Source organism: Rhinopithecus bieti, unplaced genomic scaffold (genome assembly GCF_001698545.2).
Source record: "Rhinopithecus bieti isolate Rb0 unplaced genomic scaffold, ASM169854v2 scaffold_15336, whole genome shotgun sequence".
NCBI lineage: Eukaryota > Metazoa > Chordata > Mammalia > Primates > Cercopithecidae > Rhinopithecus > Rhinopithecus bieti.
This window is the reverse complement of record NW_016808678.1, coordinates 861,997-886,465: the sequence shown is the minus strand read 5'-3', so window position 1 is coordinate 886,465 and position 24,469 is coordinate 861,997. Positions and strand designations below refer to the sequence as shown.

The window sequence follows — 24,469 nt, the reverse complement described above, 5'->3', positions numbered from 1 at the left end:
TGGGGTTTCACCATATTGGCCAGGCTGGTCTTGAACTCCTGACTTCAGGTGATCTACCCACTCAGCCTTCCAAAGTGCTGAGATTACAGGAGTGAGACACCATGCCTGGCCCACAGAGGGTAATTTTTTTTAAGTAGTTGAGAAGCTAGAGGCAGTGGGGGGGCTGTCAAAATAATCTGCATGCAGAGTCATTGGAGCTATGGTTGAACGCAAAGATAACAGGCCCAATTTTAAAAAGTAATAAACCTAGGATGAGGGTTGAAGAGACGGGGGGGTAGAGTGAGTTTAAGATTATAAGCCTTGGAGGGACCAGGAGAAAATGGCAGCTGTCAAGCACAAGGGGAAACTGAGTCAAGCTGAGGCATTCTTGTGAAGAAAATAATGAGTTCTGAACAACCAGTCCAAAAACGAAGAACAGGCCTGGCAAGAAGGCACAGGGATGCAGACCAAGTGGAATGTGCAGGCTTGGAGAGAACACAGGTAAAAATGAATGCCGGAACTCTGGGGTGGGAGTGTGGGCTTAAAACTTCATTGACAAAGTCGCGGGGTATTTTCAAATGTGAGAGGTGCTGTCAAAACCATCATCAAGGTTAACAAGCACATGTCCTTAGCATGGAAGTCAGAAAGGGCAGTATGCTGATGTGTCTCTCCCAAGCTATCAGTCATGACTCCTCAGAGCTTATCCCGAATTCTCCCAGAATCCTCAAAAGTTACCAAAGGCAGAAAAGATGTGTTCCTCCCATGAGTCCAGTTTTGAACCAATGTCTTCAGAGAGAGGGGAACAGGTTTCAAAATTCTGACCTTGGGAGCTAGAGTCAGAGATGCCCCCTCCAACCCCGTATGGATCCGGCAGGCAGTTCACATCCACCTCAAGAGGCAGCTGGGGCTTCAGACATTTCGCTTCAGTTCCAGGAGCAGAGTGATTGAGGATAATCTCCGGCCTAGCCAAAGGTTGAAAGGATTTCCCACTCTGACGCCGGGACTTGGCACGCCTGTTCTGGAACCATACCTGGAAGAGGGGAGAAAATAAAAGCTGCTTTTGGTTGGAGTTTTTTATGCTAACATTATGTTCACAGTTCATACTAGTAAGTTCCAGTTTAACATCCCCTGGCTTTCTCTCCAGAGTCTTGCCTTCATAAAGCACTTGGGTTGACGGTTAGAAGTTCAGAGCACCTGGCTTTCCTTGCCTCCCCATTCCCAGATGCAAACATTGGAATAATGCCTAGTTCTATCTGTTCTTTAGTTAGAGAAATTTTCATGAAAAAATGGAGTCACAAAAATGGAAGCCCTTAGAATTCTTAGAAGAAAACTGCATTAAATTATGAAGAAAATCGGTTTTTGAAGGTCTATACTCCCTTGTCAAACTAATCAAGGAGGTATTTTGCTCATGCCAGCTGTTGAGATTGACAGCCCGCGGTGCAAAGAAAACAAGTCCACTCTCCCAGTGTTTAAATGAGGGCTGCTACTTAAAACCGCGCTTGGACACCGACAAAGGGGCTACAGACAGACAAAAAGGCAGGCTTCTCCCTACCAACTCTAAGATTTTGATCTAGATTACTTTAGATAATAAACACTGCCGGGCGCTGTGGCTCACGCCTGTAATCCCAGCACTTTGGGAGGCTGAGGCGGGTGGATCACCTGAGGTCAGGAATTCGAAAACAGCCTGACCAACATGGTGAAACCCCGTCTCTACCAAAAATACAAAAATTAGCTGGGCGTGATGGCTGGCGCCTGTAATCTCAGCTACTCGGGAGGCTGAGGCAGGAGAATCGCTTGAGCCCGGGAGGCTGAGGTTGCAGTGAGCCGAGATCGCGCCATTGCACTCCAACCTGGGCAACCTGGGCAACAAGAGCGAAACTCCGTCTCAAATAAATAATTAATAAATAAAAATAAACACACCTTGGACTAGATTTTTCAAACTGACAACAAGTTCCAGGTGCTTCTCGCTTTACCTCAATTCGCTACATCCTTTCAAATCTAATCCCAAAACGTAACACTTGCCAAGAAAGTAGCATGGGGGTAACTTGGCAAGCCAGCCCTCCCGGCTCTCAGCTACCATTCTCACACTCAAAACCAGAGGAAAACCCCAACTGCCCCTCATCTGTGTCTTCTTCCTGGATAAGGAAAAAGTATAAAACTTCTTATCTTCCTGCTGGGAATTATTTTTTGGCCATTTCAAGGGACCAGCTAACCTCCTAGGAACCCTTGTTATATTTAATAATGAGAGAAATCGTTCAGTGCAGGCCTGAGTTATTTCACATAAGCCTCACAATCACCCTGTGCAGCAGGTGCCGATATCACCCCCTATTTCAGTCTAGGACACAGAGCCTCAGGGGAAGCACCTTGCCTGCAACGTCCCGGGGTGTGGCCTCAGGAGCCCAGAGTCCAGACCTCAACTCCGCAGCGCCTCCGCTCCAGGGCGCACCTGCGAACGCAGCGGGCCCTCACCTGGATCCTCGACTCGGGGAGCAGGGTGAGCGCGGCCAGGCGCTCGCGCAGGTGGATGTCGGGGTACCGGGTCCGGCGGAAGACGAGCTCCAGCAGCTGCAGCTGCTCTGCGCTGAAAGACGTGCGCTTGCGGCGCTGCGACGCGGACGGGGCGGCCGCGCCTTTGGGGGGCGCAGGCGAGTCCAGGCTGGCGCGGGGCCGGCCGGATTCCCGGGCCAAGAAGCGTCGCCGAGGCGCTGGGCCCGGGCCCCGCGCGGCTGCCGGCCGGGAGGCAGGCGCTGCGGCGGGACTCGCGGCCGGGCAAGGAGCCCCGCCGGGGTGGAGGAGCCCGGTTACGCTGGAACGCCGGCGCCCTCGGCGAACTGGACTCACTGGACTCGGCTGCGGCCATCCGCTCCGCGAGCCCAGGCGCGCGGCCGCGGCCGGCCGGGCTTCCAGTTACTACCCTCCGGCGCGCCCGGGGCGGGGAAGGCGAGGCGCGATCAAAGGTGGGCGCGGGGAGGCCCGTGCTCTCCTCGGGGTGCGAGCCCGCCCCGGCCGCGGCCAACGCCGGGTCTGCCGCCGCCGCGGGACCAGCGCGGCCGCCGTGAACTTGCGCGCGCTCGGCGCTTGCCACGCCCGCGGCGCAATCACTCCCGACGTTGCCGGAGCCGCGCGCGCAGTCGCTCCTGCCAGGTGCAGCGGGCCGAGGCGACAGAACTCTCTTCTGCCGGGTCAGACTCCCAGCTAAAGCGAGCCAGCCGGAGGGGCCTTGCTTGCCTTGTGCCTTACCAATGGCCTCCGGGCTTGTGCTTGCCTCGGTCCGTCCTGCTTTCTCATCAACAGTCTATTTACTTTTACCACCCCTGCCTACTGCTGCTAGAACCCTGTACCTAGGTTGGTCAAACAGCCCGGCCCCCTGTCTTCTGCAAGCCCTCCCTAACACATCCTTGAATCCAAGCGGTGGGGGGGGGGGGGTTGAAGAATAAAGGGATCCAGGGGCAGTACATTCCTCTTGATTAAATGGGTGGGGGGAGTAGGGGGGTTTGGCCGGAATGAACATGGGCCCACCAATAAAGATACCCTAGGCAGGACGGGGTTGGCAACGTGCCCCATTAGCAGAGGAGATGAGCAGTTTGGCCTTTCTGGAGATACTCAACAATGCACAAGACCTATCTATTGGATGGGAGGAGACGAAAGCCACCTCATGAAGTTTCTACGCGTTCTGAATCATCATTCTTTCCTCTGCCCTTGGGGCTCTGAAAGTTCCCATTTTCTCTACTTTGTGCTATGGTTATGGTTTCTCTGTTTCCCCTGCCAGATTATAAAGTCTTAGCAAGCAGGAACCCACGTCTCCCTTTCTGGGTTTATCAAGTGTCTACTTTGTACACCTATTCTGCCTGAGGCGCGGTGCTAGACCCTTAGTGAATGTCTGTCGAATTGGATGTCACCGAGTTCCCCTTACTGAAAGAGAAACCCATGGTCCACTATGGGAACTGCCCCACCACAGTGCAGGAACTCAAGAGAGGAGCATAGAGGCCCAGGTCTTCTTGCTCCCAGCACCTCAGCGCCGATTTCACCGGGATCACTCACTGTGGCCGACTCAAAGGGAGATCTTTCTTGGGGGAATCTTTCAGGGCACAATCCCCGTAATGTCTGCATTCTGGAAGGTCAATAGACAGTCTCAGAAGATCTTGGATCTTTCTATCCTGCGTGGACATTCCACGTGGCAAAGCAGAAAGTATTCTTGGAGCTGCTGCAGAGAAGAATTTTGGGCTTGATTCTCTCCTGGCTGGGGTAAGGGGTGGGGTTGGCAGGGACTGTGTCCTGTGTAGCCCCTGAGGCCCTTCTGGGCAGCTGATATGCTTACCGCCTGCTCTTCCATCTTCCTTCCACCACTTCTCCTTTCTTTCCCCTTCTTTTCTTTCTCTTTTATTCCTTTGCCAGTTCATTGAGGTTTTCATGCTGGGAACAGGAGTTCGGGAATATTTCTCTATGCTCATTCATTCATTATTTCAAAAAAACATGTGTGAAGTGTCACTGTGCCAGGCCAGGCTTTGTGTGTGTTATTCCTATTGCAACTTCACAGATCAGGAGATATGCCACAATCTACAAAGAGGCCCAAATAACTCTAGAGCCCGTGTGCCAAGCTGACCTCAAGGCATGACTCCTGTGGTTACATGGCGCTCCTCTGTCTCCCTCGGGAGGATGGTGAAGCCTGGCCCCACTCCAGTCTCAGGGGTTGTCATCTTTCAGGCACATTGGGCTCCTCAGGTTCCTATTTGCAGGCTGCAGTGATGGATGCGTTACTGCATGTAGCTACAGGGACCAGGAGGCCAGCCCCAGGAGGACACTGGAGGTTTGCTGGCTGCTGGCCGCCAGCTGAAGCTTAAGAGCCAGAGATGGCTTGAGCAGCCCAGGAGCTAGGTGTCATAGGAATTCTCCAGCCCACCGTGTGGAAATCCACTCCCTTCCCCTGGGTCCTCCGTCCAGGCCTCGGTCCTCTGCCACCATCTGCTCACTTGTGAGGGGACCCAGAGCCTGCCTGTTTCGTCATAGCCAGGAACATGGACCTGCGGAGACAAATGAAGTGCCTGCTCATCACAGAAGCAGGCAGTAGTTTAGTGAAGCATAAACATATAGGTAAAGCAATCTAAACTCATGAGAAGAAATCCCAGCGTTCAGGCCAGGCTCAGTGGTTTGCACCTGTAATCCCAGCACTTTGGGAAGCCGACGTGGCCGAATCACCTGAGGTCAGGAGTTTGAGACCAGCCTAGTCAACATGGCGAAAACCTGTCTCTACAAAAAAATACAAAAATTAGCCAGACATTGTGGCACACATGTATAATCCCAACTACTTGGGAGGCTGAGGCAGGAGGATCACTTGAACCTGGGAGGCAAAGGTTGCAGTGAGCCGAGACTTGTGCCACTGCCCTCCATCCTGGGCAATGGAACAAGACTTCGTCTCAAAAGAAAAAAAAAGAAGAAATTCCAGCTTTCACTTTGTGGTTTGGTAATCCTCCAAACGACTAAACAGGCATTATTCTCTTATGAATGTTTTCCTGGGAGTTTGTGTTAGATCATAATCTCCTATAAGTGAAATAAGATTTCAGCCTCTCCCATTCTCTCCTCCTTTTGCTCTAAATGAAGTTCTTATGGAATGTGCTTATATATGTCTAAAAAACAACCTCCACAAGGATACAGTGGAAAGTCAGGGTTGGAATCAGTTAAAGGATTATGATACTACAAGTTTCTTTTCTTTTCTTTTCTTTTTTTTTTTTTTTGAGATGGAGTCTTGCTCTGTCACGCAAGCTGGAGCGCACTGGCACAATCTCAGCTCACTGCAAGCTCTGCCTCTGGGGTTCACGCCATCCTCCTGCCTCAGCCTCCCGAGTAGCTGGGACTACAGTTGCCCACCACCATGCCCGTCTAATTTTTTGTATTTTTTACTACAGACAGGGTGTCACCACGTTAGCCAGGATGGTCTTGATCTCCTGACCTGATACTACAAGTTTCTTTAACATTATCATTTGACTTAAACCTCATGTATTAATAGTTATTACTAACTAAATGAACAAATAACTCACTTGGTTTTCTAACCATACAATGAAACTCTTCTGTAGAAGTTTTCTGACTCTCTGTGGGATGTGGTATTGACTTAGCATGTGTCACATATCTTGCATAAAGTCATACTGGACAAGGGTTGGAAAGGGAGACTTTTATACCCTTCAGGACTGCTTTATTATTTTTTAATCATATGCATGTATTATTGCTATAAGTACATTTTTAAACCCTAGTTTTTCATGACTAAATGTAATGTGGTATTCTGGTCTGGATCCTGGAAAATAAAAAAGACACTAGCAGGAAAATTAGTAAAATCTGAATTTAAAAAAAAAAAAGTAATTCTACAAAACCAAAGCAGAGGATGCAGTGTAATACATCTGGAAAGAGAAATTACTTTTCAGCCGGTGCACCGTGGCTCACGCCTATAATCCCAGCACTCTGGGAGGCCAAGGCGGGCGGATCACCTGAGGTCAGGAGTTCCAGACCAGCCTGGCCAACATGGTAAAACCCCGTCTCTACTAAAAATACAAAATTAGCTGGGCGTGGTGGTGCGTGCCTGTAATCCCAGCTACTCGGGAGGCTGAGGCAGGAGAATCACTTGAACCCAGGTGGTGGAGGTTGCAGTGAGCCAAGATCATGCCATTGCACTCCAGCCTGGGCAACAAGAGTGAAACTCCGTCTCAAAAAAAAAAAGAGTTTGTTCCCCAGCATCTCCAAAACAGCCAACATCCGTTGGCCAGGTGCAGTGGCTCACACCTGTAATCCCAGCACTTTGAGAGGCCGAGGCGGGCAGATCACGAGGTCAGGAGATCGAGACTATCCTGGCTAACACAGTGAAACCCCATCTCTACAAAAAAAAAAAAAAAAAAAAAAAAAAATTAGCCGGGCGTGGTGGCACATGCCTGTAATCTCAGCTACTCAGGAGGCTGAGGCAGGAGAATCGCTTGAACCCAGAAAGTAGAGGTTGCAGTGAGCCAAGATCATGCCACTGTGCTCCAGCCTGGGTGACAGAGTGAGACTCCATCTCAAAAAAAAAAAAAAGAAAGAAAAAGAAAAAAGAAATTACTTCTCTATACGAGTGGATTTCCCATTTCACTTGGGATTTTCATTGACTAGTGTTGGAAAGATAGAAGCCATATTGGGTCTCTATAAAAGCACTGCTATGTATTATACATTCACTTGAAATTAAAATGATTTGCTACTTCTCTTTTCTTTGACAGACACTTATAAACACATAAGTGGTTTTCACTATATCCAAGTTCTAGATTCTGACTCAGTTACCCTGCTGCAGGCATACAATGGATATGTATGTCACATATCCATTTACTAATTCTTCTATATTCGTTTTTTCAATAGGAAAATGGGAATAGCCCTATCCTTGGCAATATAATTTTTAAAATAATTATTGCAAGTTTTTTTCCCAAAACAGATACCCTGTGATATATAAAGCTCCATAAAGTGCTTTTTTCTACAGAAGCACATCAGTTGACCAGCTTCAGCATAGCAAACTGAAGTTCAGGGTTAGCTGAAGACAGCAATCACTGAGATTAGGATCTGGATTCCTCCCTCTCCAGCACCAGCTCACCACTTGATTTGCTGAGAGATTTTGGCCATTATTTACATTGAGTCTGTCAGTAATTTGAAATAGACACAAGGGAAAGCAAGGTGAAATAGAAGACAATCCTCAAAGATGCTTCCTGTATAAAGGGGGAAGACCAGTAAATACAAGAGGCAGTAGGGGAAAAAAACCATGATTATCTGGATCCAAGGCTGGCTCTACAGCAGCCCAGGCTGGGCAGGATGGGGCCACTCGGGGTCACTGTCCCATTCTGCATCCTCAACATTTCCCACCAAGGTTCCTGTCACTGAATCACCCAAATATCACAGAGGCCTGTCTTTCCTCCCCAAGTGCTAAATACTCTCTTCCCCGGCCTCTCTTTGTTGTTCAAGTCAGGCCCTCCACTGCCTAAGACCGGGCACGAGAGCCTGGGTATTCATTAAAGGGAAAACCAGGAAGAGGCAGCCGAGGGGAGTCAACGGCTCTGCTTCCACCTTGAGATCCGCAGTGCTGTTAGCCCCTTTGATCCTGGCCTTACTTTGATTTCCTCTTCTCTGGCTGCCCAGGCCTCCGCAGTTCCTGAAGTTTATTTCAGAACCAGTGGTTACAACAGACTGAAAGACAACACCCTCCAAAAGGTATTAATGTGCCAGGAAAGTGATTAAATCCCCTCATTAAGAAGCCTTTTTTGTTGCTGTTTATTTGGCACCATATACATTAAAAAACCAAGCACAAAATAGATGCTGAACCCAATGTGTTTTTTAAAATAGTGATTCCTTTCCTTCCTCCCATTATTTCTGTCTGAAGCCTCTTCTCACATAGAGGAGTCTTTTGCAACCCCAATCCACACAGTTAACCAATGAAGTTAAAATAACATTTCAACCTCAGAGAACAGAATCCAGAAGTTTTCCAAACTTATGTCTGCATACTTGAAATGAAGAACTGAAACAACTAGCAGAATATTCTCAAACCTGACATTTGACTGATATTCCTTTCTTCAGTGTACGCACTGAGCACTTGAAATGGGGCTACTGTGACTGAAGAACTGAATTTTTCATTTCATTTTAGCAGATTTGAATTTACCCCAGGTGGCTAATAACGCCCATATCTACCAGCACAGGTCTAAACCATCATCCAGCAAATCACCCTTTTTTGATAATTTTTAAATTGTATTTTATTTAATTTTTTTGAGACAGGGTCTCAAGGCTGGAGTGCAGTGGGTCACAGCCCACTGCAGCCTCTACCTCCTCAGGCTCAGGTGATTCTCCCACCTCAGCCTCCCAAATAGCTGGGACTACAGGTGTGCACCACCATGCCCAGCTAATTTTTGTATTTTTTGTAGAGATGAGATTTTGCCATGTTGCTCAGACTGGTCTGAAACTCCTGGGTTCAAGTGATCCACCCACCTCAGCCTCCCAAAGTGCTGGGATTACAGGGGTATGCCACTGTGCCCGGCTCTGATAACTTTTTATGTGTATATACAGAGAGGTATCTAGTTGGTACAAAATAATACACTAGACTTGAATTCTAGACTCTCATTTTTATTGTTTAATCACAACTCTGGATCATCAAAGTGGTTATTTTATTTTATTGAGACAGAGTCTTACTCTGTCACCCAGGTGGGAGTGCAGTGGCACGATCTCGGCTCACTACAAACTCTGCCTCCTAGGTTCAAGCAATTCTCCTGCCTCAGTCTCCCAAGTAGCTGAGATTACAGGGATGTGCTATCCCGCCCAGCTAATTTTTGTATTTTTAGTAGAGATGGGGTTTCACCATGTTGGCCAGGCTGGTCTTGAACTCCTGACCTCAGGTTATCCACCCATCTCAGCCTTCCAAAGTGCTGGGATTATAGGTGTGAGCCACCGCACCAAGCCTGTTACTTCATTTTATACCCGACAGACTCCTATAGGTTTGGCAAAAAGTATGTTAAATATTATTGTAATTAGTCAGGCATGGTGGTGCACACCTATAGTCCCAGCTACTCAGGAGGCTGAGGTGGGAAGATTGCTTGAGCCAGGAGGAGTTTGAAGCTGCAGTGAGCTATAGTTACACCACTGCACTCCAGCCTGGACCCAGAGCAAGACCCTGTCTTTAAAAAACAAAAACACGTTACTGTAGCATTCATGAATTATCTTTCTTCAAAAGTGACAATTTGAGGTCACTTGCTGGTTAAAGAATTATGATACTACTAAGCAATAATAATACAAGTTTCTTTAACATTGTCATTTGACTTAAACCTCATTTAATTCTTTTCTAACCATACAGTGAAACTCTGCTATCATTCACTGACTCTGCAGGATATGACATGATACTGAATTCGTGTGTATCACGTATCTTGCCTAAGAGGCATTAGGAGAGGCCTAAGACAGAGGCATTAGGAGAACATAGAACCTGCCAATATTTGTCTTTTCTGCTCCCAAATAATTTATTTTTTTAATTTTTATTTATTTATTTTTTGAGACGGAGTTTTGCTCTTGTAGCCCAGACTCAAGTACAATGGCACAATTTCGGCCCACTGCAACCTCTACCTCCCAGGTTCAGGCAATTCTCCTGCCTCAGCCTCCCTAGTAGCTGGAATTACAGGTGCGCACCACCATGCCCAGCTACTTTTTTGTATTTTTAGTAGAGACGGGGTTTTGCCATGTTGGCCAGGCTGGTCTCAAACACCTGACCTCAGTTGATCTGCCTGCCTTGGCCTTCCAATGTGCTGGGATTACAGGCATGAGCCACTGCACCCTGCCCCAAATAATTTAATAAAGTGTTAGCAGACACCCAGAGTAACCTAAGATCAATTCTGGACTCTGTCCCATCCTGCAGGCATTGGGTGTGTATTTCCCAAACACTGTCTCTTTGGATAGCCTATAATCGCTGGAAGACATCCTGCAGGTAAAATGCCACTCTGTTATCTAATCAAACACAGATTCTTGGTGGATCTGGGATATAATAAGATACTTTCAAATTGATCCCCATTTATTTCAGTGTGCACTAGGAAGATGTGATTTGAAATCTACAGTTCTACTCTCTCAGGCAATTGGGCATGTAGCCTTCATAGTAACCTGAACTTTCTGTACTCATTTAGATGGAAGAGGAAATAACTTTGACCTCTTCTTTTACATTGAACACACGTGCTCCAAGCACCAACTCATGTCAGGCCAGGCCCCGAGTTGCAGTACTTAAGAATCTCTTCTGTTTAGCAGCCTGGCCGCTTGGGTGAGTGGCTGGCCGGCGCTGAGGAAGCCCACCCCTCTCGGGGATCTCCCTTAGACCCACACTCAGCTCATTCCCATACATTGCCCAAAATCTGCATTCACTTTGGGTTTATCACTTGTACAAATAGTGCCAAAGAGAGCCGCGTTTATAACGTGGTTGCCTATTGTGCGATCATTGACAGCCATTAGCACTCGGACTCTGGTCTCTCCATACCATTTCCCACTAAAAGGAAAAAACATTCCAGTGAGAAATGGCTCATTCTAGGCCTGGGACAAAAAATACACAAGCCTGGGCCAGGTGCAGTGGCTCACGCCTGTAATCCCAGCACTTTGGGAGGCCAAGGCGGGCTGATCGCTTGAGGTCAGGAGTTCAAGACCAGCCTGGCCAACATAGCAAAATCTCGTCCCTACCAAAAATACAAAAATTAGCTGGGCATGGTGGTGCACACCTATAGTCCCAGCTACTTAGGAGGCTGAGGCAGGAGAATCGCTTGAACCCGGGAGGCAGTGGTTACAGTGAGCCCAGATCGCACCACTACACTCCAACCTGGGTGTCAGATCAAGACTCTGCCTCAAAAAACAAAAAACAACAACAACCAAAAAAAAACACCACAGGCCTGGAATAGTCATAGTGGAAAACAAGAAAACTGTAACATTAATCTACCGAGGTAGCAAATACTTTCAATAAATAATTTGAAGAGGCTCCCACTGGCCAAACATAGGACAGTATGAGCATCAATAAGAAAAATAATAGCAGTAGACTGAAACACATTAAATGTGTTAAAATTCATTATTTCGTGATGATCCTGGGGAAAAAAAACTGATCCCCTTGGACGGTTCTAGGGAACAAATGCTTAATTCTGCAAACTGGTAAGCCAAGAGAAGGAGGCAAGCATTTGTCCTGCCTTTTCTGTATTACTACAACTCAAGGTAAACAGACTGCTGATGAAGAAAAGTTCCTCCTTATGTAAGTATTCTGCTAGTAAGTGAAGAAGGGATGCTACAGTTGGAATAACCCCATTTTGCAACCTCTGATGAAATAATGGGCCTAAGCAATGACCTTCGTGGCCACTGATAACTACTTCCCTATAGAAATACACACTACCACCTATGAATCATTTTTGCCAAAATATAAAACCAGAATCGAATCCAGCATTGGAACTCGCTGCCCATTCCAAAGAACTGCAGGGAACAAGAACTCACCCCACATCACTACAGGAAGACAATCAACAAAAACCAGACTGCTACAGGGTCTACAGGATAAACAGCCAGCTGCTTCATCAGATAAGCAAACAATTGCAAAAGAGAGAGGCAGAAAAAGAAATAACCTATAGATTCAAAGAGACCTAAAAGACATATGAACCAAATGCAATGATTGGATCCTGACTGAAGCAAACTACCTGTAAATATTTATTTCTAGGAAAAGTTGGGACATTTAAGCATTAGATATGAGATAATGGAATTGTGGTGAATTTTCTTTTAGTTTATATGGTGATTTTGCGGTCATATTTTTAAAAGCCTCTTTGTCTTTTAGAGATATACGCAGAAATTTTGGCAGATGAAATAATAAAATGTCTGGGATTTGCTTCAAAATAATCTAGTTTGAGGCTAAGGGAAGGAGAGGAAAATAGAGAAGAATCAAGGTTGGCGGCTGGAAACTGGTAATAGTTTGAAGCTAGGTCATGAGGATTCATTCTACGACTCTCTCTACTTTTATGTATATTTGGGATTTTCCAGAATAAAAAGCTATAAAAAAAAAATGCGTCTTTGAGAGAAGTAGAAGATAGTGAGCATGAGAACAAAAGTACCATTTTGGGAAGGCAAGGTCTTCTGGTCTGAGGTGGCTCTTGCTTTGTGAACCCAGAGGAGACCTGACAGCCCCAGTCCCTCCCTGGGGAGCCAGGGGCTGGAGAAGTGCAGTGCCGGATGTGAGCATTACTTTTCCTCTGGGGAATCTGCCCCAGGGCAGGCTGCACAAGCCACAGCCACCAAGCCCTAGTTCCTACACCCACCACAGAACACCTGGCTGTGCTCAATGTCTGGGAGATATGGGGTTGGTGGAGAGGTAGGGACAGGTTTGAGTGTGGGGAGGAGGCTTTCTGGATGAAGGAGGCCAGGGCCAAGTCTGAAAGGAGGCAGGGTTTAGGTAGGTCGTGAGAAGGACCCTGGGAGCAGAGGTGTGAACAAAAGTGCAAATGCAGAATGTGCCACATCTGTGGAGAGCCAGCACAGTAGGCAGGCTGGGCCCAGGCTTGGAAGACTGCACTCTACCCCCAGCACAGGCATGAGGCTGCAGGGCATGGACCCCGAGGACCAGCGGCCCCAGAGGAAGATCTGGGACACACAGACAAGGAAAATCAAGGGGGACGCTTTTCCTTCCACAAACAACCCTTTATCTGGGAGGGCCATTTCTTCTCCCCTGTTGTCCTGTGCAAGTTTCTGGGGCCTCTGGGTTGAGTTCTGGATGTCTCCAGGAATTTTCTCTTATCTGTTAAATTTACTCCAAATGAGGCGCTAGAGGCTGTATCAGCACAGGTGGCAAGATGGCCGCACAGTCGATCAGCTTAAAACTGTTCATTTAGAAGTCTGGGAGATGGGACTTCCCTAACCACAGCCCCTAACAGTGACCCTCAGTGAGGCATCAGAAACACACTCACCATCAGGCCACACAGAGGGTGCATCCTTTCTGGTAGCTCTAGCAGGGATGGGGTGCACGAGCCCAGGCCTCACCTTAGGGAAGCAGCTGTGGGTAGGGGGCCCACTCTGGAAGGCCACTCCCACCTCCTGCACACTCGGTCCTGGGTTCCTAGGCTGGAAGCACAGACTGGGGCAAGCAGGTACTTGTCTGGGCAGTGCTGAGCCCAGGATCCCAGCCTGGGAAATTTCCAGTTGGGTGGACCACTCTTGGTCCACTGCAGCAGAAGAACCTGCTTTAAATTTTCCACATTGCCTCCCGCAGGCCTAACGGAGGATTTGCCAGGTGCTGCCCAGCCTGAAAGTCCCTGAGTGGCTCTCAGAGGCACCAAAGACAGGCCTTTTATGTATGATTTCATAGATGTGGCCTTTCCTCCCTGCACTCCATGGGGTGGAGGATGACCCAGGCAGAGGGAACAGGCTCAGGAGGCACCAGGTTGTTGGAATCACAACAAGGTAGACCAAATCCAGGGCCTAGCCATCTGGCCCTGCTTTAGGCCATCCTTCCTCACCTCGCAAACCCCACTCTCCACTCCCTGCTCCTTCTCTAGCCTAAGACATTTCCTCCTCCTGCTGCAAGTCCCACCCATCTTGCTGCACGGCTGGTTCAAGTCCTCCTTCCCTTGAAAACCACAAGTTTCTCTGCCCAGAGCTGTCCACATCACAGTTTCTCTGTTAATTATGTGCTGCTCTCTATCAGCTTATGCTAGTCTTATTTTTTGTAAAGTTTTCTCTTTTTTTTTTTTTTGAGATGGAGTCTCTCTCTGTCACCCACGCTGGAGTGCAGTGGCATGATCTCAGCTCACTGCAAGCTCCGCCTCCTGGGTTCATGCCATTCTCCTGCCTCAGCCTCCCGAGTAACTGGGACTACAGGTGCCTGCCACCACGCCTGGCTGATTTTTTGTATTTTTAGTAGAGACGGGGTTTCACCGTGGTCTCGATCGTCTGACCTCGTGATCCACCCGCCTCAACCTCCCAAAGTGCTGGGATTACAGGCATGAGCCACCGCGCCCGGCCAAAGTTTTCTCTTATTATAAAAGTATTCTATGCTAGGCCAGGCTTGGTGGCTCACACCTATGATCCCACACTTTGGGAGGCTGAGGCAGGAGGATCGCTTGAGCCCAGGAGTTCAAGACCAGCCTGGGCAACGAAGGGAGACCCTGTCTCTACAAAGAACAAAGTATTCTATGCTTACTACAGAGAAATCGAACATAAACCATAAAAAAAAACCCCATAAATAAATCTATCTTGGGGCAGCCATTATCAACCCTTTCAAATAAAGCCTTCTCTCTGTGTGTGTATACACACACATATATGTAAATTTCATGTATAGTTTTTATGTAAACTAATCCTGTTCCCCTAGGCAGAATATCATTTCTTTGAGGGCACAAATATTTGGTAATACTGTGTCTGCTGTATGCCTAGGATGTTACAAAATCTGTAATAGGCTCTCAGTACATATTTGATCAATTAATTGAAATAAACTTTTGCACTCACAATTCAAAATCTGTGTGTATGCACATCTGTAGGGGAAAGTGAATTAAATGGGTGTGAAAGGAGCTTTCTCACTTACGTACTTTTAAAGTATTTGTATTTTTTTTTTCAGCAATCATGTCTTAAACTCTTGTGATCATCTGTATGTTGTAGGTTCGAGAGGACTCAGGATGCCCCAGGGAAATCTCCCAAAAGCTCCAGATCCCAGAAGACCCTGCCTTGCCCAGGGCCAGGCCTACTCAGTCTGGGGGTGGGAGAGGAACATAATTACATTTACTCCAGGAGGGCCTTGAGAGAGATCTGTCTTGAGCGAGGAACTTTGGGACAGCCTTTGTTTAGACTCAAAGATGTTTTGAAAGCTGTGAAGTCAGAAGATCAGGAACGTGAGCAGGCCTCTGCTTCCTAGAAAGAAAACGAGGCGTGGTGGAGAGCATGGTGTGAGGACAAGCTCGAGCCTCTTACTTGGGCCTCCATGAGGCACCCTAAGTCTGAGGGGTGAAGGGGTTGAGCCAGCCAGGGCCTGGGGGAGGAAGGGCTGGTGGAGGCTGTTGGGCGAGCATCCATCTCAGACCCTAAAAGTAGTCTCCCTGGTTTAGCTCCACAGCTTTTCCTCACAGCAGGCGTGCATTCAGGCCTAATACTAAACTGTGGCTGTGTGTCATTCCACAGCCAGGATCCAGACAGGGCACCCCCTCACACACAGCTCCGTCCAATGACTCTCCCTTCCACCCACACAGCCATCAAAGTTCCTGACCTGAGGTAGGTAGATGGCTTGAGGTCTGTCCCACATGGAAATGTGGGTGAAGACACCCTAAAAGAGCCCAGACCCCAAGACCAGGTCAAGGTCTTCTGCAGGGCACCGTCAGCCCTCCTGTGTGTACTCTTCATCTCCGTGGTCCGGGATTCCCTGTGTGATGGGCTGTCATCCCTGGGAGACTGTCGGAAGCCAGGTCTGACTTGTTCACCACACTTCCAACCCCAGCCCAGAATGTGGTACTGCATAAAGCCCAATGAACACTTCAGAAATGAGTAAATATGCAGGGGTGAGGGTGCCTCTGTTGCTGGCCTCCTGTATGAGCTCTGACAGATCCTGCCCTCACTGGGTCAAGACTCTAACGCTACAAATGGTGCAGGTTCTTGAATTTCTTTTCGTCCTATATTTAGTTTTATTATTATTATTACTATTTTGAGATGGAGTCTTGCTCTGTTGCCCAGGCTAGAGTGCAGTGGTGCAATCACAGCTCACTGCAGCCTCCAACTCCTGGGGTCAAGCTATCCTCACACCTCAGCCTCCCAAGTAGCTAGGACTATAGGTGGTGCCACCATGCCTGGTTAATTTTGAATTTTTTTTTTTTTAATAGAGATGAGGTCTCACTATATTGCCCAGGCTTACCTCCAACGACAAGTGTGAGCCACTGCACCTGGCATATTTACATTTTTTTAAGCTGTATAGCCCTACCCATACAACTCACAGCCAACATGTGCATAGTAATGAACACATTACAAACCACTGCTCATGGAGTATCTTGGTGATTCTTCCTACACTAATGTTGGTGCTAATATTATTGATACTGCAGATTTCATGAGGTGGAGACACTCACTTTAGCTCGGTCGATAGCCCCTCCTGCCATCTGTGGCCTCCACCTGGCCAGGCCCCTGGCAGGCACTCACACTGCCAGTCTGTCACATCTCACCACACTGCTCTGCAAAGTCAGTGTTTTTTCAGGTGTGCTCATCTTGGACCCCATCTGGTCTGTGAGCTCCTGGTGGGCAGGACTCCATGTTAATGCCAGACTCAGTGACCAGCTAAATGGTGGTCGCTCAGGTACTGGCTGTAGGAAAAGCTGGAACCCCAACTCCCACTCTGAGGGTGCAGAGGTAAGGAACTCATTCAAAGTGCTGAGATACAAGAGGATAAGGACAAGGACAAGGGACAGTGTCCACCCAAGAGCAACTGTCTGGTTCACTATCTCTTTCTGGAAGACTCAGTAGGGGTTCTTTCAGCCCCTACAGGTTTCTGTCAACTAATTTATCTCAAAAAGGAACCAGAGGGCTGAGCTGAAGATTTGCAGCTTTACAGCCTGGAGCAACTGTCAGCTTCTCCCAGAGCCTCAGTTTTGCCAGCAGTGAAATGGGGAAGTGGTCCTTGCCTGCTGCCTTCTTCCTTGGGGTTCTTTGATAGTTGAAACTTTTCACAGCACTTTCAAAGGCTCAGATGAAAGGCAGCCATGGGATGAAAGGGTCTTGGGGCCATATTAAGTTTCTCCTGGGTTTTTGAAGCCTTGGAGGAGCGGCAAGAGGAAGTGGTCAGCTGACAGGTAGTTGTGAAGCCCCCCAGAGGGTGATGCCGGTGCGGAATTAGCATGTCAATCAGTCACACCGAGGGTGCGAGGGGAATGGGATGCGGGAAGAGAGCCTTATCAGGAATGAGAATCTGTCATTTCCCCAAGGAGGGGACTCGTGGCAACATGCTGAGGAAACTGGGCCCAAGGGATGGAGGCCCACAAGGCCGCCTTGGTAACTTCAGGCAAGGCCTTTCCTCTCTGAGCCTCAGTCTCCAGATGTGTCAAAGGAGGAGATGGGGTGGTTCCCAAACTTGGCTGCATATCAGAATCTCCTGGGGACATTTTTAAAATTCGGACACTGGGCTGCACCCCAGATGGAAGAAATCTGGGTCTCTGGGGGATGGGACCCCGATATTAGGAGTTTTTAAAGCTCCCCAGATGATTCCAATATGCGGCCTGATTCGAAGACTGGAATAGAGGATTTCTAGAATTCTGTGACTCCATAATCATAACTCACTTTCCTACCACATGAGCAGGCTCTGGGAGCTTTGGTAGGGGATCTGGAAATTTAACTGCTCTGTCTGAGTCTTTGGAGCACCCTATGTGTACAGTACTCAAGTATTAACTTATTTTCAACCATTTCTCAATTGTACATCAGAAGGTAAAATATGGCAGAACTGAAATCCACCTGTAATCTTTCCAGTACTCTTTTTGGTCAGGTTTTATTCTCCCCATTGGCCTTTTTTTTAAACTTAGAGTTGCAAGTAGATAATCTCATTAAACGATTTGGTATTTTTTATTTATTTTCTTTTCTCCTGGTCCTGTTTGGTAGAAACCTCAATGAACAGTGAAACATGATCTGAAAGTCAGCAGCCGGGAGAGGGAAGCAGCACAAGGATTATCCACCAGCCTCAAATCACCAGAAGGAGAAGAGTTTGGAAAGCCTGAGGCCTGGCTTCTCTCCCTCTCTCTGCCTCAGAGACTCCAATAAACTTTCCTCATCCCTGTCCAGAGTGGACCCAGAAGAGCACCAGCTCCAGATTCTCACCAAGTCCCATGATGGGGCTCTGGACCTGTCCTACAACTCTGGGTGCAGAGAGGGAACCTGCAATGCCTGAGTGTCAAGGACACTCTGAGAACAGAGTTGTCATCTCAGGAGAGGAGATGACTCCAGAGAAGAGATGACTTTGGGAATCCAACCACTTCCCACACATAGCGCAGGTGCCTCCTGGCTCACAGGGGTATTTCAGCCATCTGTCAGAGGCAGCTTAGGAGAACGGAAAAAGAGCGGCGCTGTGTTGAGAGCTGCAGGAACAGCGTGGACAGGCGGAGACAGAGACGGCCAAGTGCCCGGTGGGCTTTTCATTGGTGCCACCTGGACCCTCCTGTGCTGGGACTGGATGCGTGTCCCCTCAATGATCCAGACTCTCCCCACACCCCCAATGTCTGAGGCTCTGTAGAAGGCCCTGGGGCAGGCCCTCACTGACCATATCGCACGAGGCCTGACAGACAGAAAGTGGCCCCAAACTGCCCAGGCAGCTCCCCTCGTTTCCACGGCTTCGCAGGATATGGAGTCGTGTGTTCCTCTGACCACTGATAAAAACCCTTAGGAATGAATATGTTGGGCTTTTATTACAAGATCTTTTCGTGGACTCTGATCAACAGTGCGCTGCATGGAGGTTCCAGTCGCAAACCTGCTGAGGCTTTGCTCTCAAACACACCCACCTAGAAATGAGCGGTGACTCTACAATCCAGTGAAGCCCTACAGCCCACGGCAGCCTATGGCAAGAAGGAGAAAGCAGTGTCTGTGCTGGGCTCAGCACTTTTCTAGGTGTTCTACACATTATTACCTCAACAAATTCTCCAACAAGCCACTCTTTATGCACCATTTCTCCCATTTGACAGGCTGGGAAACTGAGGCTCTGAGAATGTAGATGAAGTGCCCAACCTTCTATAGCTTGTATGTGGTAGAGATGGATCTGCTCACCCCCTCCAAACACCACTCCGTTTCTGCCACCACCCTGTGGACTCCTGGCACTCCACTGGAGACCACGGGAAAGCCAGAGTCACCTGCCTCAGAGCTTTCCTGCTCCCTCCAGCCACTTAGGAGCATCCAGGAATGAAGCTATTTCTTCCCCGGGAACCCCAGAGGGACTAGGCCTTGACATGACAATTGTGTATCAGACAATCCATTTGGGGGAAAACAGTCATGCCCTGGCTCTGCCGGAACCTACCATCTGGTCAGTGCACCCTCCTTCCCAGTCTCTCTCAGAACAATCAGAACAATCAACCAGAAGTTTAGGATTGATTGATTGATTGATTTTTATTTTTGAGACAGAGTCTCACTCTGTCACCCAGGCTGGAGTGCAGTGGCGTGATCTTGGCTCACCGCTACCTCTGCCTCCCAGGTTCAAGCGATTCTCCTGCCTCAGCCTCCTGAGTAGCTGGAATTATAGGCAGGCGCCACCAAGCCTGGCTAATTTTTGTATTTTTTGTAGAGACAGGGTTCCTGGCCTAAAATGATCCTCCCGTCTTGGCCTCCGAAAAAGCTGGGATTACAGGCATGAGCCACCACTCCTGGCCAGAAGTTTAGGATTTCTGAGCCCCTAAGGTCCCTCACTCAGCCCCAGACCTTCTTTTTGGCCCTGGCCCCTTCATTCCATGCATCTCCTGGAAGACGTCCTGGCCTCCGGGAACTGACACATTCACAAGGTATTCATGGAGCACCTCGCTTGAGCTTACCTGCTCTAGGCCCTCTGAACACAGCAGGGAACAAAACAGCAAAATCTCAGCCATCTTGGGGACAATAAAAAAAATAGATCCATGATTATAAAATCATTTAGTATGGTATAATTATGTTTTTTGTTAGAAGTGGTAGGGGCTTTTCCATCAGCTGGTAGTGACTTGGGCCAACACTTAACCCCTGATTTCTTGTCCATATAGTCTGGGAAGGAGGATGGGGAATAGGGTGGAGATTACAATTTTAAACAGGATGGCTAGAGTTGCATGCAGTGGCTCGTGCCTGTAATCCCAGCACTTTGGGAGGCTGTTGCGGGAGAATCAGTTGAGCCCAGTAATTTGAGGCTGCAGTGAGCTATGATGACACCATTGCATTCCAACCTGGGCGAGAGAGAGACCCTGTCTCTTTTTTTTTTTCCCGAGATAGGGTCTTGCTCTGTTGCCCAGGCTGGAATGCAGTAGCATGATCTTGGCTCACTGCAGCCTCTGCCTCCCAGGTTCAAGCGATTCTCATGCCTCAGCCTCCCGAATAGCTGGGACTATAGGTGTGTGCCACCACACCCAGCTAAGTTTTGTATTTTTAGTAGAGACGGGGTTTCACCATGTTGCTCAGTCTGGTCTTGAACTACTGACCTCAAGTGATCTGAACACCTTGGCCTCCCAAAGCGCTGGGATTACAGGCGTGAGCCACCATGCCCGGCCGACCCTGTCTATTAAAAAAATAAAATGGAATCATACAAGATGTGACCTTTCGTGCCTGGTTTCTTTCACTTAGTGTAGTGTTTCTGAGGTTCATCTAATGTTATGGTATGTATCAGAACTTTACTCCTTTTATGACTGAATAATATTCCATTGTATAGATACCACAATTTATTTTACAAACGAAGTTGCTGAGGCTTTAGGACAGGACCAAATAACTTACCTAAAACCTAGTTACCCAAGTTGTTTGGCGGCCAAGCCTGGACTCAAACCCGGATCTGCCTGATACCACAGTCTAACCTCCTCACCACGGCAACCCTCCAATACTCCATCACTCACTTCTTCAACTCCAGCACATTCCTAACCTCCCAGCTTAACAACACACAGCCTCGGGTTATTCCTGGAGCTGTGTTTGTGGATGGCTGGCTTCCTGAGGACAGGCCCATGACCCACCCTTCTCTCCTCCTCTCAGCACACACTGAACACAGAAGAGGTGCACAGGGAATACGTGTTGCTGGTCACTTGACCTCTCCACATCTGATCTGATTATAAATCAGCACAAGTAGAGGACTGATTGGGTGAATTACGGTACATCCATAAGATAGAATGCTGTGCAACTATTAAAAAATGTGTTGTGGCCAAGCACGGTGCTCCACGCCTGTAATCCCAGCACTTTGGGAGGCAAGGTGAGCAGATCGATTGTGGCCAGGAGTTTCAGACCAGCCTGGGCAACACAGAGAAACCCCATTTCTACAAAAAGTCCAGAAACGTAGCCAGGCGTGGTGGTGTGTACCTGTAGTCCCAGCTACTCAGGAGGCTGGGGCAGGAAGATCACTGGAGCCCAGAAAGTCAAGGCTGCAGTGAGCCAAGATCAAGCCACTGTACTCCAGTCTAAACATCAAAGTGAGACCCTGTCTCAAAAAAAAATTAATTCATTAAAATTGTGTTATGAAATAACACTGATTGTCATGGGTTAATGATATATTGCTGAGCGGGGAGCAAGCTACACAATAAAACAATATGGAAAAGATACCGTTTCTTTTGTCTCTTTTTTTTTTTTTTAGACGGAGTCTTGCTTTGTCACCCAAACTATATTGCAGTGGCACGATCTTGGCTCACTGCAACCTCTGCCTCCCGGGTTCAAGTGATTCTCCTGCCTCAGCCTCCCAAATAGCTGGGATTACAGGTGTGTGTCAACATGCCCGGCTAATTTTTGTATTTTCAGTAGAGACTGGATTTTGCAATGTTGGCCAGGCTGGTCTGAAACTCCTGAGCTCAGGTGATCCATCTACCTCAGACTCCCAAAGTGTTGGGATTACAGGCGTGAGCCACCACACCCAGCCAAGATACCATTTTCTTTTTCTTTCTTTCTTTTTTTTTTGGTTTTTTGGGTTTTTTTTTTTTTGAGACGGAGTCTCCCTCTGTCGTCCAGGCTGGAGTGCAGTGGCGCAATCTCAGCTCACTGCAACCTGTGCCTCCTGGGTTCAAGTGATTCTCCTGCTCAGCCTCCTGAGTAGCTGGGATGACAGGCGCGCACCACCGGGTCTGGCTATTTTGTTTGTATTTTTAGTAGAGACGGGGTTTCACCATGTTGGTCAGGCCGGTTGCAAACTCCTGACCTCGTGATCTGCCCACCTCGGCCTCCCAAAGTGTTGGGATTACAGGCGTGAGCCACTGTGCTCAGCCTTTTTTTTTTTTTTTTAGACAGAATTTTGCTCTGTTGCCCAGGCTGGAGTGCAATGGCGCAATCTCAGCTCACTGCAGACTCTGCCTCCCGGGTTCAAGTGATTCTCCTGCCTCAGCCTCCTGAGTTGCTGGGATTACAGGCACCTGCCACCATGCCCAGCTAGTTTTTGTATTTTTAGTACAGACAGGGTTTCACCATGTTGGCCAGGATAGTCTCGAACTCCTGACCTCAGATGATCTACCCACCTTGGCCTCCCAAAGAGCTGGGATTACAGGTGTAAGCCACCACACCCAGCGACTAATTTTTTTACTTTGTTTTATAGAGCTGGGGTCTCACTGTGTTGCCAGGCTGGTCTCAAACTCCTGAACCCAAGTGATCCACCCACCTCAGCCTCCCAAAGTGCTGGGATTACAGGCATTAGCCACTACGCCTGGCCCCCATTTTCTTAAATTAAAAAGATACATGCATGTACATACTCAGAAAATTCTGGTGGGGGGAAGCATTTTCCAAAATATTAACTCTGCTTATTTTTAGATAATGAGATTACAGGTTTTACTCACTTATTAAATTTTGGGAGGAAATACTCCTTTTTTTTTTTTTTTTTTTTTTTTGAGACACAGTTTTGCTCTTGTTGCCCAGGCTGGAGTACAGTGGTGCCATCTCAGTTCACTGCAACCTCCACCTCCGGGTTCAAGCGATTCTGCTGCCTCAGCCTCCCAAGTAGCTGGGATTACAGGCACCTGCCACCATGCCTGGCAAATTTTTTGTATTGTTAGTAGAGATGGGGTTTCGCCATGTTGGCCAGGCTGGTCTCAAACGCCTGACCTCGTGATCTGCCCGCCTTGGCCTCCCAAAGTGCTGGGATTACAGGTGTGAGCCACCACACCTGGCTAGGCATTATTTTAAAAATCTCTTGGTCAGATGAATTCACCCCCTCAAAGAAGCTGCTCAAAGTTAGGGCACTCGCTGCCACATCCCCACTGCCCATGAGGACCCCCTCAATGGTTTTCAAAGCTTTTTCCATGCCTATTTGGATCCTTGGTGTTTGCTGTCCCTGGGGCTCTGACACTGGGTGCAGGACCAGAGAACCCATCTTTCTCTGATGGAAGGCCAGGCTGCCATAGTTTCCAGGTGGGGCGCCAGGCCGGGGAGGGATTGATATCCAGGGCAGATCTGGTGGGTCGCCTGGGAGAGTGGGACTTTGGGTCAAGTATGGGCCCTTCCATTAGCTTGCAGTGGCTTGGGCCAACACTTAACCCCTGATTTCTCATCCATATAGTGAGGGCACTGGACTGCTAGTTTCCTTCTAACTCTGTGACTCAAACCCTTACCTAGCTATCACTGGGGAGAGGAATAATTACAGACAAACGGTCTTTGCTTGGTCAAACTTTAGTCAGGCTTCTGAAACACGTTCTAGGCCCATCTGTGCACTTCCTTGTAAAATCCTGTCAAATTAGCAAGAACCCCAACTCCTTCTATCTAGCCACCCTCAATATCCTGTCTGGTTCCTCATCCTCCACCACCCTCCAGGTAATGTCTGTTCACCCTGGCCTGTCTTCAGCAAGAATCTGTTAGTTAGGTTTAGCCGGAATCACCCATACTTTGATGTTTCCTATTAGTAATTTTCCATCCACTGACCCTACCCTGCTCCTTGACTACAAATGCCCCCCTGCCCATGCTGTGTTTGGAGTTGAGCCCAGCATTTCTCTCCCACTACAAGACCTGATGCTATGGGCTCTATACCTATCACGAGGGTCCTAGATGAAGTCTTCCTTGCTGTGCTTTAATAGTTATCACTTGGCCAGGCATGGTGACTCATGCCTGTAATCCCAGTACTTTGGGAGGCCGAGATGGGCAGATCACCTGAAATCAGGAGTTCGAGACCAGGCTGACCAACATGGCGAAACTCTGTCTCTACTAAAAATACAAAAAATTAGCCAGGTGTGGTGGTGGGCACCTGTAATCCCAGCTACTCCAGAGGCTGAGGCAGGAGAATTGCTTGAATCTGGCAGACGGAGGCTACAGTGAGCTGAGATCATGGCATTGCACTCCAGCCTGGGCAACAAGAGAGAAATTCCGTCTCAAACAACAACAACAACAACAACAACAACAA

General features: G+C 48.3%; 1 protein-coding gene across 1 annotated transcript; it reads right to left on the bottom strand.

The window, feature by feature from the left end:
* Positions 1–115: 115 nt before the first annotated feature.
* MIXL1 (Mix paired-like homeobox) lies at positions 116–23,449 on the bottom strand. Its single transcript, XM_017886956.1, has 4 exons — positions 23,288–23,449; positions 8,088–8,163; positions 2,449–2,879; positions 116–1,009 (listed from the first exon to the last, which is right to left on the bottom strand). The coding sequence occupies exons 1-4, from the start codon at positions 23,447–23,449 to the stop codon at positions 704–706; spliced, it is 975 nt and encodes a 324-aa protein (XP_017742445.1). The 3' UTR covers positions 116–703.
* Between the last annotated feature and the right edge of the window lie 1,020 nt (positions 23,450–24,469).